Raw genomic sequence first — 17,905 nt, forward strand, 5'->3', positions numbered from 1 at the left:
CATCCCCCTCGCCTCCTTGCACTCCCCAGTAATCCATGATAATCTCAGAATGATTGAAAATCAAAAGTTTCCAGGTATAGAGAGTTGGAGGTTTATAAATCCTTAAATATTGGGTGTTATTTGATTAGTTTGCTGTTTTTAAATATTTTATTGGTGGTTGGGAAATTTTATAAAGTTTTTAAGTTTAAATGAGCTTTTACACATTAGAGGTTCCATTATTGCACTGCATGTAGAGTTGCATTTCCAGTTCAGTTCTTGTCATATGTGTTTATTTATACTATGGTCTCTTTATTCTATTTTTGGCAAGTACCTGACTCCACATGTGTGACTAAAGTGAGGCAGTAGCATGCTAGCATGTAGCTACTGTGCAGGAAATCTGTTGCAGCTTGATTTGTTCTTTTTCCATAATAGGAAGTGTATTGGTGTTTTAAGGTTTGCTGTAACATTTGTAGTGTTGCCTTTTTATGAGTAAGGTTGTTACTGTTTGAGTGCTGGCAGTTCATCCTGTTTTTGTCTGAGAAGTTTAAAATTTTGTAATAGTAATTTAATTTATTCATGGCTTTCTGAGGGCCAAGCCCATAAACAATGCATGTTTAACTAGGCCTGATACGAGATCAAGGTGGATGATAAAAAAAAAAAAAAGCAAATTAATGCAAATGAGGGGGGAACAAACACACCTCCTTGTGATTCCTCTCCCCCCGCCCCCCCAGCATACTCAAGTGTCCAGTCAGGTCTGTGGAAAAGTTGGCAACCCTAGAAATGAAACTCACTTAAAAAATGTGCATGGGTTCCTGGCTACACGGAGAGGGCTGCTGCAGCAGGTGTCTGATTGATTAGCACAGCAAGAAAATAAAAGGTAAGAGCTCTTTAAACCTATAACATTCAAATAAAATGTAAAAACATTATTCTATATCGTTCCCCTATAATTAGATTTAGTTAACTTTGTTTCAGTCTCCTTTGGAAGACTAAAAAGGAGCGTGCAAAAGAATGTAAAGCTGCAAAGCAAACAAAGGAAATGTGCCCTAAAACTAACCCTGCCTAGAATAAAACTCACCCTAAACCTAAAAAAAAAAAAAAAGTGTCCATAATCAGAAACAAAGCAGTGAGCAAATTAAATGGGGGGAGGAGAAGAGTACTTATGGAGCAGCTGCCTTCCTATAAAATAAATAATATAAAAGTCTAATTAAATAAAATTAAATACAAATGAAGACAGATACTGCAACACAACTTAACTAAAATAAATCACAATTATACTGCTTATAGAAATCTAAATATCTGAATTTATTTTTTTTTTTAAATCTGTGCAGCAGGCGCAGAAGGCGAACACAGCACAGGCTCTGCCAGGGAAATCAGTTCTACAAATACCTCTGCTCACAGCAGGCGCAGCTCAGCCTATTCCTCTCACATCGCCTGAGCTGACAACTGTATTTAGATGGAGAAATTTGGTTGTTAAGACAAGGAAAATATTTCCCAAGAATGCAGGACTCGCCAGGGATGTGTCTTTAAGAGAGAGGGAGGCTGTCCTAGCCCTGTAATCCCATCCTGGGGGAGAAGGAGGCACAGGGACAAGTCAGACCTGTTTTCACCTCTGTCTGTTTGCATTGGGTGTGTCCCCGCCTGTTTCTGCTGCCTAGAACTGGCAAATCTATCTTTTCCTTCTGCCTTGTGTGCCACGGATTTTCTCTTCCTGGGGTAAGTCTGTGCTTGGTTAAATGAGATCTTTACTATGTTTTACTTTCAGCTGATTTAAACATCCTGGAGAAAAACATGGGTCCGTCCCCCAGGAGGTAATTGCTAGGGCTTCTGGCTCAAACTTTGCTTTAGATGTTTTTTTGTTTTTGCAGCTGCTTTGGCTTCTAATAAAGCTCTCAGGAGAATGAAGCCTGTGTAATTTAATAAAAATAGATGTATCCTAAAGTGTAGCAAATAGCTGTGTACAGTTATGTGGCTTTGTCTTATTTTAAAATCTGTTTTATTATATTTTACTGCGTTGTATTCCACGCAGGCTTTCTTGGTGGGAACGCTGTATGTATTTGTGTCTAGGAGGTGCCTTAAATCGCTACGGATCTGGTAGGGGGGCTGGAAGGGTGTACATTTTAGGTAAAAGAGATGCCTGCATAAAAAGTTGGGAGTTATCAGGACAAATATGTCAGACTGTCAGGCGTGGGCAACCTTACATCAGGCAAAGATCTGAAAAGGCTTGGGATCTTTTAGTCAGAAGGCCCTGTCTAAAGTAAAACATGAAAGTTTCCCAAGCTTGTATTTATTTCATTCCTAGTGCACCTTTCCGCCACTTCAGGTACTGCAGGGCTGTTCTGTGGGTGTTTGTAGCCCCTTTGGGGCACGTGAAATGCTAGAGATTCTGATGCCTGGGTAGCAGTGGCGTAGCCAGAATTGATTTTTTGGGTGGGCTGTAGGCATGCAGGTCTACTAGTTGTTTTTTTACTGATAAATAATGGCAAATTATGCAGCATAGCATTCACATCTACGCCTAAGTATGAGGTTTACTTAATGATACAAACATAATTCACGGTGATTTGTGGTACTTTAGCCTTCTTATTATTACGATTTTATACACGGCACCTACCTGTCCATAAATTTTGAGAGAGCGGTTGTGTTGCTTATATTTAAATTGCTAACATCTCAAAATATAGATATATATTTTTACCTTTGTTGTCTGATCTTTGTATTTTTCTAATCAGTTGGTCCTGGTCTCTTTTTCCCATTTTTTCCCTTATAGCTCATTTCCTAATTCCTTTTCAGTGTCTTTCTTCTATTACTGTCTTCTTCCCTTCCCCACACACACACACACACATACACGCTTTCTCTCACAGACTCCCTCTCACACACTCAAGCTGTCACTCTCATATGCTCTCCCCCACCCCCCCCACAAGCTCACATTCAAGTTCTCACTTTCTCACCCCTCCCCAGGCTTATATTCTTATGCACACACAGACGCACATCCAGGCACCCATTCTCACCCACACACATAAACCCAGACTCCCATTCTCACCCACAAACCCATGCTCCAGTCTCACCCACACATATTCAAGCTCCCATTCTCATCCATACATATACACATTTAAGGTACTATTCTCACCCACACATACACACATTCAAGCACCCATTCTTATCCACATATTCAAGCTTCCATTCTCACCCACCCACACAAACCCAGGCTCTCATTCTCACCCATATATACACACATTCAAGCTCCCATTCACCCACATATTCAAGCTTCCATTCTCACCCACATACACACCCAGGCTCCAGTTTTCACCCACACACACTCCCATTCTCATCCACACATACACATTCAAGCACGTGCACAGCTTCCGCTTCCTCCCCCCAATGCAGGAAGATCAGCTGCCTCTCCTGCTGCCACCCGTTCTCCTGCTATCTTCGGGTCAAACGGTGAGCCGTACTTCTGTTTGGGGAGCGGAAGCGCTGCGCAGAGCTTCCGCTTTCTCCCCCAAAGCAGGAAGATCAGCTGCCTCTCCTGCTGCCACCGGCCTCCTGCTATCTTCTTCGGGCGTCGGGCGGTATGGCCCGCCGACCTTCCTGTCGGGGGGGGGGGGAGCGGAAGCGCAGCGCACCAACGTCCGCTTCTCCCTCCCCCCCACCGACAGGAAGACCGGTGGCCATACGGCCGCAGCAGCGCTTCCCCACGTGTGCCGTGATGGCGCGCGAGGCGTGGGTTCTCTTGTTCGCTGTCGCGGGGATGGGATCCCGCGACAGCCTTGCAGTTCCTGTGCTAGTTGGGTGGGCCTGGGTCTAAGTTGGGTGGGCACTTGCCCACCCAGGCCCACCCGTGGCTACGCCACTGCTGGGTAGGGGCTGAGCAGATGCTGGTGGCCCAGACGTAAGGACCTTATTTCTCATGCTGAACTGTAAGAGCAACACCACAAACACTTCCCAGCCTGACTGCTACTGCCTGACAAATGCCTCCAAGAAATCCACTCCTTGATTTAAGAAGGGCCTCACTCAGTGGCTTCTTCAAACAAGAAAAAAAACCTTTGTTTCAAGGGTTCCAGCAGTCAAAGAAAAAGTCTTAAAAATCACTGATTACGGAGGATTTCCATGTACTACAGGGCTACGAATTAACACCAACAAAACACCACATCCTTTTAAAATGGCTCTGCCTCTCTATGCTGCTTCTCCTGTACCATATTAAGTAAAAACGAATGTTCCTTCCTGAAAAGAGATGCCAGGGAGTACTTAATCCTTCAGCAGCCAGCTCCTCCCTGCTGGCATCTCCTGCTTTGATTCTGGAGCTAGGCTCTTGCAGACTGCAGAGAGAGTGACACAATTCACCAATTTCTATTAAGCCAGGGCACGCTCCTTCTGGAGGTCCTCCCTGAGAGAGAAAGAGATACAAATCCCCTTTCATTAACCCCAGAGTTAGGGACAGTAACTTTCAAACTGGTGCATGTGCGCGTTGGCCTACACCCAGGGACACTGCTAATGTATAACTTATGCACGTGTTATAAAATATCAGAACCAGAAAATACCCAGGTGAAAAACACACTAACAGAAATCAAGAAACCCAAGGTAATGGAGCTTATAAAGAGACCTTCAGATTAGGGATATAAATGATTTCACAAAGATCCGCTCTAAATGATTTTTCCCTTGTTTTTTTAATCATTGGTCTCAGAATCTTGTCCTAACCCTAACGCCATGATATTAAGTCGGAGGGTGTACAGAAAAGTAGTTTTTACTGCTTTTCTGTGCACTTTCCTGGTGCCGGCCTAAATTAACGCCAGCCTTTGGGTAGGTGCTCATTTCTTAAAGTAAAATGTGCGGCTTGGCTGCACATTTTACTTTCTGAATCGTGCGGGCATAACTAATAGGGCCATCAATATGCATTTGCATGTTGCGGGCGTTATTAGTTTCGGGGGGGTTGGACGCACTATTACTCCTTACTGAATAAGGGGTAAAGCTAGCGCGTCGAAAACGCGCGTCCAAATGCCGGCCTGATAGTTATCAGTTTCCGATTCCTATCAGACCGCCAAGGTCAGGGCTCTCGCTGGTTACTGTTTGAGACCAGTTTCCCTCCCCTCTTGCCACTGAATCAGAGAGCAGTGTTGGCGTTCCATCGAGCCTCTTGTTAAGGGCAGAAACCGCCGCATCAAGCAAGTTACCCCCATGCTCGAGTGTTTTCCCAGACCCTACAGTTCATGTCTTTTTTTTTGGTTGCTGTCTGAATCGTTCTTCCTTTCCTCTTTTCTCCCTGCCATTGAAGCAGTGAGCAATGATAGATTTCAAAATGTGAGGCAACTCCATTTGCCGAGGTATTGTCTGCCACACCAGCAAGATACCCCCATGCCTCACCTCATTCCCCTCCCCCGTGCCTTTAAAACTTACAGCAATCTTTGGAAGGACTTTTGCCGCATGTGTTTATCCACTCAGATGCGTCCTCTGAAAATTGTGCCTCCCTCCAGTGTGGGAAAAAGTGTATGCACTGTGCAGAGCATGTGTGATGGTGCTAGGTCAGCACTGGGGCAGTTCTGCACAGGGAGTCTCACTGCACCAGAGGTTTCCCAGCATTTCCCATCTCAGAATTGCCCAATGGGTGGCCCAGTCATCATATGTTATACCCAGTGACTTTTCAGTGCCATATTCTACCTACAGAACTTAACTTTATAGAAAACCACTCCTTTCACAGAGGTGCAATTCTAGCTAATGGCAGCCTGAAAAAGGTTTAATGGAATCATTTGAGCACCGTATTTTAATTACTTCCCTTTTCTGAGCTGTTTGTATTTCTTTTTATGAAATTTAAAATAATTGCAGACACAGGTAAATTAAAGCCCTCTTGACTAGGTTTCCTCCCATCCCAGATGTTTTGAATGCATGATCTCGCTTTGATTGTATTTTTTTGCCCCTGCCTGGGCTGAGTGTGAATGGCTTAAGGGAAAGGCCTTGCCTCTCATCTTTGTTCTCCCTCCCTGGTGGAGGGGGAGGAATAGGCTGGATTCTGCCAGAGCTGGGTGCGGTTCCACAGGACTCCCTGCTGTACCAGTCACAGCTGCTGAAACTCCTTTTGTGGGATGTTTGGGAATGTGTGCTGGATAAATGAAATGACGACTAATTCCCTGGTGAAACAACTTTCTATGATTTCAATTTGCAGCATGCACTGAGGCTGCATAAGCAGCACAGTTCAACCCTTCTGCCTTCCTCCTCCTCTTTCAAAGCATGGATTGGGTTATTTTTGTGTCTTTATGCAAAATGGCACTTTAAGTGCCTTCCAAGGCTGTGAAAAAGTTGTGTGAATCATGCATAATGCTGTATGGTAGCATGTGATCCCTGCTAATGTAAGAAACTCTGTCCAGGCCGGTGAGAGCAACTTCCTGCCCTGGGACTCTGCCTCTGCCTGCTTCCTGCAGGCCCCAACGTGTTGCACAAGGCTGGGATCCCGCTGCTGGGGCAGATGTGCCAGACTCTTAGTCAGTCAGTGAAGCCCTCCCTTCTTTCATTTGCTTCATCCAAGCTCAGACATTCATTACTTTTTAATGAACATTTAACAAGTGATACAAAAATACTGTGACTTTTACCCAAACTATTTAAGGGCTGCTCTGCCATTCCAACATGCAGCTCTCTCTCACTACTGCTCTCCAGTTTGTTTGTTTTTTTTAATTGTAAAGATATTCAAGTTTATATACAAATGGATGTAACAGAGTATATTAGCATAGGTTATTGACCAGAAAGTGCATAAAGAGTTAAAATAGCAGTCCATCGTTAAGAGATGACAAAGCAGCAAAGCAAGACATCTAATTACATTAATACTGGAGAAATATTACAGCATCTTTTCAAATCTTTTTTTTTTTTTTCAGTTTTGTTCCTCTGTTATGCCTGCCTACAAATTGTTTTTTTTCCCAGCTTCTTAATAGAGACCAGACTTCTTACAAAAGCTACAAATTCAAACTTATTTATATGTAAGATAGGACTGTGCTCCTATTACGCTGTCATATACAACTTTCCATGAAAAGTGAGTCAGTGAATCCTTTTGTTTTAGAGACTTCAGGGCATTTTACCAGCTTGAGAGAATTAAAATGTTTCCTTTCCAAATGATCTGGTACAGGTGTTTTCTCCCCCTGTCCCCCCTCAGAACTGCATTCTTATTTCTGCAACAGAGATGTCCCACGTCAGCAACCTGATCACTTCCAGTACATACACGATGGGAGAATAAGAGGTTGGGTGGGGTTTGGTTTTGTTTTAATCATTTTTTTTAAATTGATTTATTACCTTGGGACCAAAGGCTTTAACTATCTCTCTAACAGAGACCAAAGATAAGATCCTCTCCTAGCAAATCAAAAAGCTTGGGACAGTAATTACCAATATTCTGCCAACCGGAAGTCGTACGTGGGAACTCTCCCAATTCTAGAGAAATTGCTGGATCTCTGGGCCAACATCCTGCTCATTCAGCCCATGAAGAAGATTGCAGGAGTCGCACAGGCACGAAGGAGGAGCAATGAGGGTCAGCATCTGTGAGGTCAGAAGGTGGGCGTGGGCTGTGGCCAAAGAAGCTGCCACAGATTCTATCCCATGGCAGCCCAAGACAATCAAGACTGCTGTGAACACCATCCTGGGCTGCGGCTGAAGAAGGAATATGGAGCCACGTGCGCCAAGAAGAAGCAGCAGCATCGGGCTCACACGGCTGAAGGAGATGCATCGAGCCGCAAGGGTTTAAAGAAGAAATGCACGGTGTTGAGTCCTGCAACACTGGGAGAATGAGAGGAGTAAAGGTGCAAGTGAGAATGAATGTGTGTGAGAGTATTACAATGCCTTATACCGCAAGAAGTCTAGGGGTATCGATACCTCAAGTACCTTTTTTCATGACCTCCCCTGGCCAAAGTTATCTAGTGATCAAATGGTGACACTAAATGCGTCTATTAAAGATGGGGAAATATACTCAGTAATACAGGGATTGAAGCTTGGTAAGGCGGCAGGCCAAGATGGTCTGGGGCCTGCACTTTACAAAATATTGAAGTTCCCTCTTCTGCTGGCACTAGTGTCTTACTACAATAGTCTCTATCTCTAGTAAATCCATAAACCTGACAGATAACCAGTCCACTATTGTTCTCCTACCAAAAAAGGTAAAGATCCCTACGAAGTAGGGTCTTATTGCCCTATTTCGCTAATCGATGTCGATATCAAAATCCTAGCGGCAGTGTTAGCAGCCCGGTTGAATACTATACTCGCAATGGTGGCAATGCATGCAAATCACTCTCAAGCATATTCATTGTAGATATTCTGAAAACCTGGCCTGTTTGTGGCACTCGAGGACTGGAGTTCGCCCTCACTGTGATATCCTTTTGTTTGTGGGCCGTCCCCACTGTAGTATTCCTGCTATAATAAAAATGTCTTCTCAATTTCATGACATAGCAGGGTTATGCATCAATTTTTTGAAATAGAAAGCACTCATTAGACCCCCAGTTACAACAAACCTGCACTGGAACGTTTCCCTTCTCCTGGGCTCCAAACAAGCTCAAATATTTGGGGGTCTAGATACCCAGAGATTTAACTGCTCTCTATGAGTTGAACACATATGGGAAACGCTCACAGACATAGGGGCGCAGTTAGTGGCACGGCAATCGCTGCCCCTGTCATTATTTGGATGCTGTGCCCTTCTGAAAATGACGATTGTCCCAAACTTCCGTACAAGTTACATATGTTCCCTTGCTGGCTACTGGGTAAAGACTTGCAATAGCTTCAGTCTGCCTTCCAGAAATTTATTTGGGTATGTAAGAGGGCACGACTAAATTATCGGACCCTTGAATGCTCTAGGGAGACAGGGGGGTGCCAGAAATTATGTTTTGTGGGGGAATGGCTCACTGGTTGATAATTTCACTGTGAAGCTGGCCTGCTTGCGAGCTTGACAGCTCGATGGGTACACCCATATTCTCTGTCCCAAGTATGGGGAGGTTCTCTTTTGTTATCCCTATCTAAGGGTAACACAAAATTTACAAGTAACGTGCTCCTTTCTTCTACTTGAGATTCGAATGAAGTCTTCAGTAACTCAGTTATATTTAAGGTGCTTTCCTTAATATCCTGTTGCTTTTCAGACTCCACTTTAAATCCAAGTAAAAAATAGACTTTTGTTGGTGGAGGTTGTTCTTCCATAGAGATCAATAGAACTTCCTTCAAATAATGCTTGAATTGCTCTTTAGGTGATATCATTTTACATTTTGGGAAGTTTAATACTCTTAAATTGAGGTATCTTGCTTCATTTTCTAAGGTCTCAATTCTTCTATTCAGTATCATTTCCCCTTGTATCATAGTACTTTGAACAGATTTTACTTGCTTGAGGTTCATTTCCACTTGTTCTAACTTTTCTGTATGTGTTGTAACTACAGGCATCAGGGTATTAAATTGCACCTGTGTTCCTTTTACTGCTTCAGTTAAGTTCACAATCAAATTTTGCAGACTAGAGATTGCAAACCACAGAGAATCTAAAGTTATTATATTTGGTTTCTCTAACAGTTTTGGAAGAGAAAAAGTTAATATTTGCATTGAAATATTTGGATCCACTTGGACTACTGGTCCCTGCGATGATTATTTCCGGGTGGTACCTATACCCCCAACGGGTCGTTAACCCTCTATGTTTAGCCCTCCCCTCGTCGGGAAAGAAGTTAACATTCCCCTCTCCAAAGCAGCACCCTTGATATTCCCAGCCTGGCCCTCCTCGGAGGTCCTCACTTCAATACACGCCATCTGTCTCTGAAGTGATTCCGGGCCAGCTGCTGTGGCATTTGATGGAGGGGAGGAGGGCGTCTGTGCCCTGGGACTAAGAGTTGTTTCTCCCATAAGCAGAGGTGTCTGCTCTCCACGAACTGCTTCAGCGGGACGCTCCGGGGTTCTCCTTTCTGCTGGTGAGTAAAACCCTCTGATGGTGGTTTGAACTAGGGGAGGATTCTGAGAGGCCGAGGAACCTTCTCTAATTCTCCCCTTTCTTTTGGTATGAGGCATTTCTTGAAGGCAATTTTCAACAACCAGCCTGTGGGAGCTCTAAATTCAGCATCCTCTCATCTCTGCGCCATCTTAGATCTCCCCTGGGCTATCTGTTTTAAATTACTACTTTCTGATATACAAAACCAATCTCTTTGCTACTGGGTATCAAACTAAATGGTCATCATTTCTGCTCCTTGATATCCTTTTATTTTGCTAGGCATGTTTGCAGCCTGCTTACAGATGTGTTATAAGATGTGTTGGCTGTAATATATTTGAAGTGTAGGGGCTGCTCCATGGGCTTGCCCTCTTTCCGTTGCAGCACCCGACTTTCCTCTGTTAACTTAACCTGGCAGTAGTCTCCTTTGGCCTCTAGGGGTAGGGTGGAATGGGTAGGGATCGTGTGAAAGTGAGAGGATGAATGCATTGTGTGCCTGGGTATGCTTGTGTTGTGAGAGGTCAGTGGACTGTATGTTGGTATGGCTGAGCAAGGAGGTCTGCTTGGTTTGTTTGTAAGGGTAGGGGGGGTCTGACTTTTACAAAACGGAGACCTGCCGTGAGGTTATGACACTGTCTGGTGTCTTGGGGGAGGAAGTTCTCCCAATTTGTGTACTCTGGGGTTTTCCCCCACAGTATGTTATACTATCATTGTCTTCCACCTCAATGATGCCACATACTCTGTTCATTTTGAATGCACTGCAAAATAAAAATTATTCTGGAAAAAACCCAAAAACTAACACGCAATATACAGGCCAGTTTAACCCTTTTAAGAAAAAAGAAAATTCAAAATTTAAACTTTTTCTTTTCCAGCAAGTCTAATTTCCCACCAGCAGACGAAGATTCTGCTGTCAGCAATCCCTCTAGATTGAGGTTTACTCAGTTTTTTGCTTTCCTATTTATCTGTGCTTCTAAGGATTCGCTGCAAATATATTACCACTTGGCTTTATCGTCTAATCTCCTTTCTAATAACACTTGCCTTTTAACACCCTCTCCCATCAAACACCAGTGACTCCTTACTTAGGAACCAGTGCTCGTGACTTCTGCTAATTCACAATTCCAAGACTTTCAAATACTAAACTTTACTATCGCAAAATGTATATTTTATTTAAAACTATTTATTACCCGCTTTCTACATGCTGGGAATTGATACCTTCTGCAAGAGGATGATGGCTAGGGATCAGTAGATAGGGAAGTACTTTAGTTGCTGAGTTTTTCCTGCTCTGGCTTATCTACAATTCTAGGCGATTAATAAATATACATAGTCAAAAAAACAGCAAAAATTAAAATTTATCTAATAGATCCAATTAATCATGCGAGGTATTTAAATGTTATAACTGATGAGCCTGTGTAAATAGACCTTTAGCATCTTCCTAAAATCAATTAAGACTGTTTCTTTTTTTTAACTGTTTAGATAATGTAGTCCACAGTATTGGTCCCTGAACACAAAAAACGACGATCCCTAGACTCTTCTAGACTAAGACACTTAAACGAAGGAACATCTAGGTTGAATTGGGATCCTGACCGTACATCTTAAGAGCAGTATTCATACTATGAGGTGCAATGCCTTTCACTCTTTGTCTGCCATCATTAAAACTCTAAATGTAATCCGCCAGGCCATAGGAAGCCAAGGATGTTTTAATAGATATGGCGTAATGTGAAAATAGAGCAAATTCCATTATTCTCACGGCAGAGTTTTGTGCGTATTGTTGAATGGCATTTTTGGAGAACCCAAACAAAGAGCTCTACAATAATCAATGGTGCACAAAGCTATGGAGTGACTCACTTTTAAAGTCTGAAACATCCCAAAAGGGTCAAATTCTTCTAAGTATCTGCAGTTTAAAGTATGAGGTTTGTATTACCTTTCTTTTTAAATCTTAAGGACAAAGTGATAGCTTGGTATCCATTATAAAACCCAGATTTTTCACTTTATCATTAATAGCAATTGATGTCCCATCAACGTCTAAATTTCTTGGAAATTCCATGTAGCTTATCTTGCAAGGTACAACATTTATTAAAGACAAGTTTGTTCTTTGTCAAGCACAGATTCAAATACTTTAAGCAAACACATTTTCTTGAGTCCCACTCACAGGTACAAAGAACGTATGTCAGTGAAATTTCAATATCCAGTCTCCAGATCAGCGAGGGCATGACCAATAGGGGCCAATCAGTTATTAAACAAAATTGCTGATAGAGAGGACCCTTGAGGAACACCCACTTTTTTTCAATTTGAAGGAACTAGATATTTTATTTATTATTTTTATATACCAACATTTGATCTGAGCTATCACATCTGTTTATATTCAGGTACTGTAGGTATTTCCCTATCCCCAGAGGGCTTACAATCTAAGTTTTGTACCTGAGGCAATGGAGGGTGAAGTGACTTGCCCAAGGTCACAAGGAGTGACAGCAGGACTTGAACCCTGGTCTCCTGGTTCATAGCCCATGGCTAGTCGTCCTCCCTATTTACCTGAAGATACCACCTTATAGCTGCAATCTTCAAGAAAAGACTTAAACCATTTTAAAACTACATCACCTACTCCAGTTTCTCTTAAACATTGTAGCATCATTGTATGATCGCTTTGTCAAATGCTGCTGATAAGTCATAGATCCAGAGTGACACAATTGCTGGAGAGCGTGATCCTTTGTGAGCAGGACAGCAAGCTTAATGGTCATCCATTGGAAATAAGAGGCTATGTCAGTTAGGCTATGCCTAACTGACAGTTTCCCCTGTCAGAGTTTCAAGTTATGTGTAAACCGATACGATGTGCAAACGGAAGTTGGTATATAAAAATGCTAAACAAATAAATAAGAGAACCAGCATGGCACAGCTGCTGGAGAATGTGAGGAGGCAGGGGCCACCGGAAATAAAAGAACCAGATGGGCATGGCTGCTGGAGACTGATCCTTTGTCAGGAGGACGGGCAGGTGAGAGGCTGAATAGTCTGTGAGAATAGGTAGTCTTTGCCCATTAAGAGTAGGTACCGAAAAAAGGAGGAGAACATGGGGGAGCACAAGATGTAATAGGGGGATGTAAATCCCAGGAAATGAAATAGCATATCCTATGCAGAACAATTTCCTGCACACAGGTTCAAACTATGACCTTGCCTCGGTGCCCTTGAGAGTATTGCATTGTTACATGATGATGATGATGATTTCAGGATGCTTTGCCTGTTCTTGTAAATATGTTTAACTAGAATTAACCTGTTCTGCCAGTGCATCTCAGTCCTGGCCTGCAGGATTTGCAGAATGAAAGCTTCCAGTACTAGTGCTGCTATCATTTTAAAACGTGACTACTTCTGAGGAGTTTTGTAGGATTACATTTACAAAATTCAACTTATTTTCTCTAAATGTTGACTTTTTTTTTTTTCTTACAGGGCTCAACAAGAATTCACAGGATGCAGAAAGTTACAGGAGCTTTCTTTTTATTTCTAACAAGTAAGAGAAACAGCCAACTATCATTTCTGCCTCTCCCACAAATAATCCTTCATGGTCCTCCAAGCTCCTACAGAGCCTCTTGCTGGGGACATGGTGACTGCAGGAGCTGACCACTACCCCCATCCCATGACAACCACTGCTCTTGAGCGTTCCCCAGTGCTCTTCTTGCTGGGGACATGGAGACTGCAGGAGCTGAGAGCCCCCTTACCACTACCCCTATCCCATGACAGCCAGTGCTCCTCTTGCTGGGAGAGATTGGGACTACAGGAGCTGTGAGTTCCCCTATGGATAGTGCTCCTGCAGCCCATCCTACTGTGAGTATATGACAAGTAGGATAAAAGGTTTCTGTCTGCAAAGGCAATCCATATAGCAGGCAGCCCAAATCTATGGGGAGAGGGCAGCACCTCAAAAGAAATGTACAGACAATTGGACTGTAAATGTTAACTGTAGACCATTGCTATTCATTACATCTTATGTACATATATTAAAAATGTCTAATGTAAAGACATAGAGCAGTACTTGACCTTGTTAACTTTTTTTCTCTTTTCCTTCTCTTCTCATCCCGTACTCTGCTTCCATCCCATTGACTTTTGTTCTTATTGTTCCTTGTCATCCTCTTATTCTACCTTTTTTAAACCCTTCTCTCTGTCCTCTGCCTCTTTATGGTGAGCACAGCTGCCCCCTGGCTGATTTTTCCGCCTGCAGCAAGGACCCCAAGGGGAAAGCAGGAGCAGCTTTTCTCCTCCCTCGCTGCTTTTCTCCTCTTTCCTGTGGTGCCTGCCTCTCTTTGGGACAGGAAAACCAGTGGGGGATTGAGGAGGCCATAGAAGTGTTTAATGTGGATTTATCCAGCAGTTTGAAAACTTACCACATCTGTTTTTTCTCTCTCTAAGTTCTTCCAGTGCTGAAGGCTAATGATCCTGCAGGTAAGCTGCTCTAACCCCCTCCATGTGCTGTTTGTATGTCTTTACTTCTTCTCCATATGGACTAACATGTCTTGTAAAGCTGCCTTTATAAGTGCCTCTGAGGTCTGGCTCCTTACTCGCTCTGAGATTGGAGCGAACTGGATGCTCGCCTGGGGTCAAGGTCGAAGCTGCTACATCTGCTATTCTACCATTTGGAGAGTCTTGGTGGTGAATCAGTTGCTGACCACCCTGAGCCCTCCCGAGGAGTTCCTCGCCCGCATACAGAGGAAGCTGCTGGACTTCTTCTGGACCTGGAAGAGACGCTAGGTCTCTGCAAGAGCCCTTTCCCTTACTGTAAAGGGAGGCAGACAGGGTCTTGTGTGCCTGAAGTGCCAGCTACATACCTTCCGGCTACAGGCCCTGCAGAGATTTCTGTATACAGACCCTTCTCCTTGGCACCCCCTGGCCAATTTTTATTTTCGCCAGGTGGGTGGGTTGCAGTATGATAGGCAGCTCTTTTGTAATCAAACTGGAAGAGTATACCTGTCACCTTCCAGCATTGCTGTCTTTCTATCGAGACCTTAAGTCTTTTGCATATGAATTTTGCATCCAGGGGGTCTGCAGTCCCCGCGGAGGACTAGTAGGAAGAGACTCTTCTTCACAAACCCACTCTAGGCGTGGAGATGTTGGGAGTCCCTTGTGGTATGCCATCGATTTGCTTCTGCTGGAATCACAAAGGTCAGCTGACCGTACTTCATGGGTGTAGCCCACTGAACTGACATGACAAACTAGGGAAAGAGACTTAGTGTCCATAGCCAGGGCCATTCAGGTAATTGACATCTGGGCACGCATGAAGCTGTCCACTCTACTGGGAAAGGCTCCTCAGACCGGAGGTCCCTACCCTCCTTCCATTCCTCCTCCTCCGGACCTGCAGATAGGTCCCAACCCCAGAGCCCCTCCCCTGTCCACCCCTTTATCCCTATCCCAAAGCCTCGGTAGGCTTCAAGAAATCCCTGCTGTATCATGAGGGGATTTCGAGCAAAATCTATACAACTTGGTTTTCATATCATAAATTTTCTCACCCTGGTCTCTCAACTGTATACAGTCTGGCATCCCATTTTAGAGGACATGGCAGGGCCGAGATGGAAGAGTTGGTATGTTTTTTTTTTGTTTTATTTTTAATGACATTCTGACACTCCAGATGTGGGGACCATCATGGGGCGATATGTTCGGAGAGCATGTTGGAAGCCACCTCAGGAGCCCCCACCCTGTACCCTTTCTGCGCATCCCAAGAGTCAGTACAGCACATCTACTGGAGCTGCCCCAGGTTAACTCCCTTCTTCAACTTCCTAAAAAATCTGTTCCTGAAGTTCTGGCTTACATTCTTATCTTACCTCTTCATCTATGGTCATCCCATCAGAAAATCTCCAGCAGAAAAACACAGCGTCCATCTGGTGAACTTCCTCCTTGCCACTGTGAAGCAGACAATTAGATGCATGAGGGAGGAAGAAAGAGCTGGAGGCAGAATAAGTGGCTGTGAGCCCATCTTCAAAGCAGAAGTTAGGACTAAAATTCAGACTGAGCACTACTGGGTAGTCACAAATAACATCATCAAAGAATTCTCCCACATGTGCCATCCAGAATGTTCTTTATTCTGACCCCCTTCTCCCTACCTATCAACTGCTGCTGCACATCTAGAAGAAACAACCTTTTCCTATGCACCAATTCCAATGGGTCACCCCGAAGATTCTTGTTCAAGCACCTTGAAGACTAGTTGGACACTGATAAAGACTTATTGATAGAGTACTTACATAGAAGAGGATCTCCAAATGCCCAAATACCATCCAAGGCATATTTGCTGATGAGCAGGGCGTTCAATGAGAGAGAATCTATCAGAATGCCCAAACACTATCCAGGGTAGGATGTTTAAAGAGAGCCTTTATGTATTCATACAGAAGAGGACCTCCAAATGCCAAAAAACTATCCAGGGCATTTGTGTAGATGAGCAGACTGTGTGTTCTTTCTTTAGTGCAGTAACCCACTGGATGCAGGCCTGTAGGACATTGGAAAAACTGTTATTGTTTTGGTCCCGGTGAACCGCCTTCGGTGATTCACTGCTGCACCTGCCCATCAAACAGGTTTGCAAGACTAAGCTGCCCTACGATTGGCTAGAGAGTGCCTGACATATATCCAATCAGGACCCATTACTGAGGAGGAACATCAGATGTTTCAGCCTTTGAGAGTTGTCTTAACAAAGAGAAATTGTTTGTTGCTGTCCTCGTTTCCTTTTCCTGCCCAGAGACAGAGCAGTTTCTGAGGGTTTTGTGGTGTGTTCCCTTCTGTTTTAGCAGAAGTGGGGATCAGTGTTTGGAGATCCCAGGTTCTTTCCTGCAAGAGTCTCAGAAAGCCGAGTTTGGAAGACAGAAGCTTTCAGCATAGGGCATGAGTTTCCCCTCCAAACATCCCACTGCCTGGATCCTCTACTGCAGAGCTTTCCAAAGTGTGTGTCGGGACACATTAGTGTGTCACCTGTAGTGTGGAGGTGTGTCGCCCGGTCCACAGGGCCGGCGGAAGCAGGGAACTATAGCAGGAAGATCGGCGGGCAGTGGTGGAGCTTACATCACCACGGCCCGAAGAAAAGGGTCACGTTCACTCCTCCTCCTTCCTGCCTGTGCAGCCCTGGAAGAAAAACGTTGCCGGAGCCGCGTGGGCAGGAAGGAGGAGGAGCATCTGCTGCGTATAGAAGAAGAGCAGCATTAATGGGCCGTTGCGGATCCCACGTCGCGACGGCCCGAGAAGAGGAGGAAACCCGATAGCAGGGCCACTGCGGATCCCACGTCGCGGCAGCCCGAGAAGAGGAGGAAACCCGATAGCAGGGCCGCTGCAGATCCCATGTCACGGCCAGGGAAGATCAGGGCCTCTGAAGAGCCCATCCTTCGGCAACCCGTGCAGAGGGACAGCATGTGCCAGTGAGAGCCTGTGCTTGAGCAAGAGAGCATGTAGGAGTGAGAGAGCCTGTGTGTGTGAGAGTGAGACAGCATGTGCACGAGAGAGACTGTATGTATGTATGAGAGAGAGGCATGTGAGAGTGAGAGCTGTGGATGTGTGAGATTGCATGTGAGTGAGAGCCTGTGTGTGTGAGAATGTGTGAGATAGCGTGTGAGAATGAGAACCTGATTGTGTGTTTGAGGGAAGACAGATGGAGAGAAAGAAATAGAAAAAAAGACCCTGTAAAAGGAATTGGCAAAAAAACAAGAAAGGAAAGGTGGAAAAAAAAGCCTGTGACCAACCGATTAGAAAACTAAGATCAGACAGCAAAGGTAAAAAAAAAATTACTTTTAGTGATTGGCACATGTAATCTTTGGGAATGTGCAAGAGTAGCACTTTCTCTATGCCGATCTCACAATGTACGAGATCAGCATGGAGGAAGTGGAAGCCTGCAAATATTTATTATGAGATAGGTTGTGTTGTGAAACATTTTATTTATGTATATATTTAAGGAAACATACATAAATTGTTGAAATACATTTTGTTCGTTTAACCTTTAACTTCTGGTTTGCTGGTAGACTGAATTACTGTGTCACGACATTATGTTTGTCTAAAAAGTGTGTCACCAACATG

At 44.1% G+C, this 17,905-nt stretch overlaps 1 protein-coding gene across 1 annotated transcript in view; it reads left to right on the forward strand.

Annotated features, from left to right (window-relative positions):
• The first annotated feature begins 1,765 nt into the window (after positions 1 to 1,765).
• Positions 1,766 to 17,905, forward strand: part of LOC115075853 (FXYD domain-containing ion transport regulator 3-like) — a 50,028-nt gene continuing 33,888 nt past the window's right edge. Inside the window, exons 1-3 of the mRNA XM_029576710.1 lie at positions 1,766 to 1,787; positions 13,319 to 13,379; positions 14,273 to 14,305. Of these exons, the coding sequence (XP_029432570.1) occupies positions 13,340 to 13,379; positions 14,273 to 14,305 (73 nt within the window). The 5' untranslated portion in view covers positions 1,766 to 1,787; positions 13,319 to 13,339. The remainder of the gene's footprint in view (positions 1,788 to 13,318; positions 13,380 to 14,272; positions 14,306 to 17,905) is intronic.

This window comes from Rhinatrema bivittatum, chromosome 14 (assembly GCF_901001135.1).
Source record: "Rhinatrema bivittatum chromosome 14, aRhiBiv1.1, whole genome shotgun sequence".
Lineage (NCBI taxonomy): Eukaryota > Metazoa > Chordata > Amphibia > Gymnophiona > Rhinatrematidae > Rhinatrema > Rhinatrema bivittatum.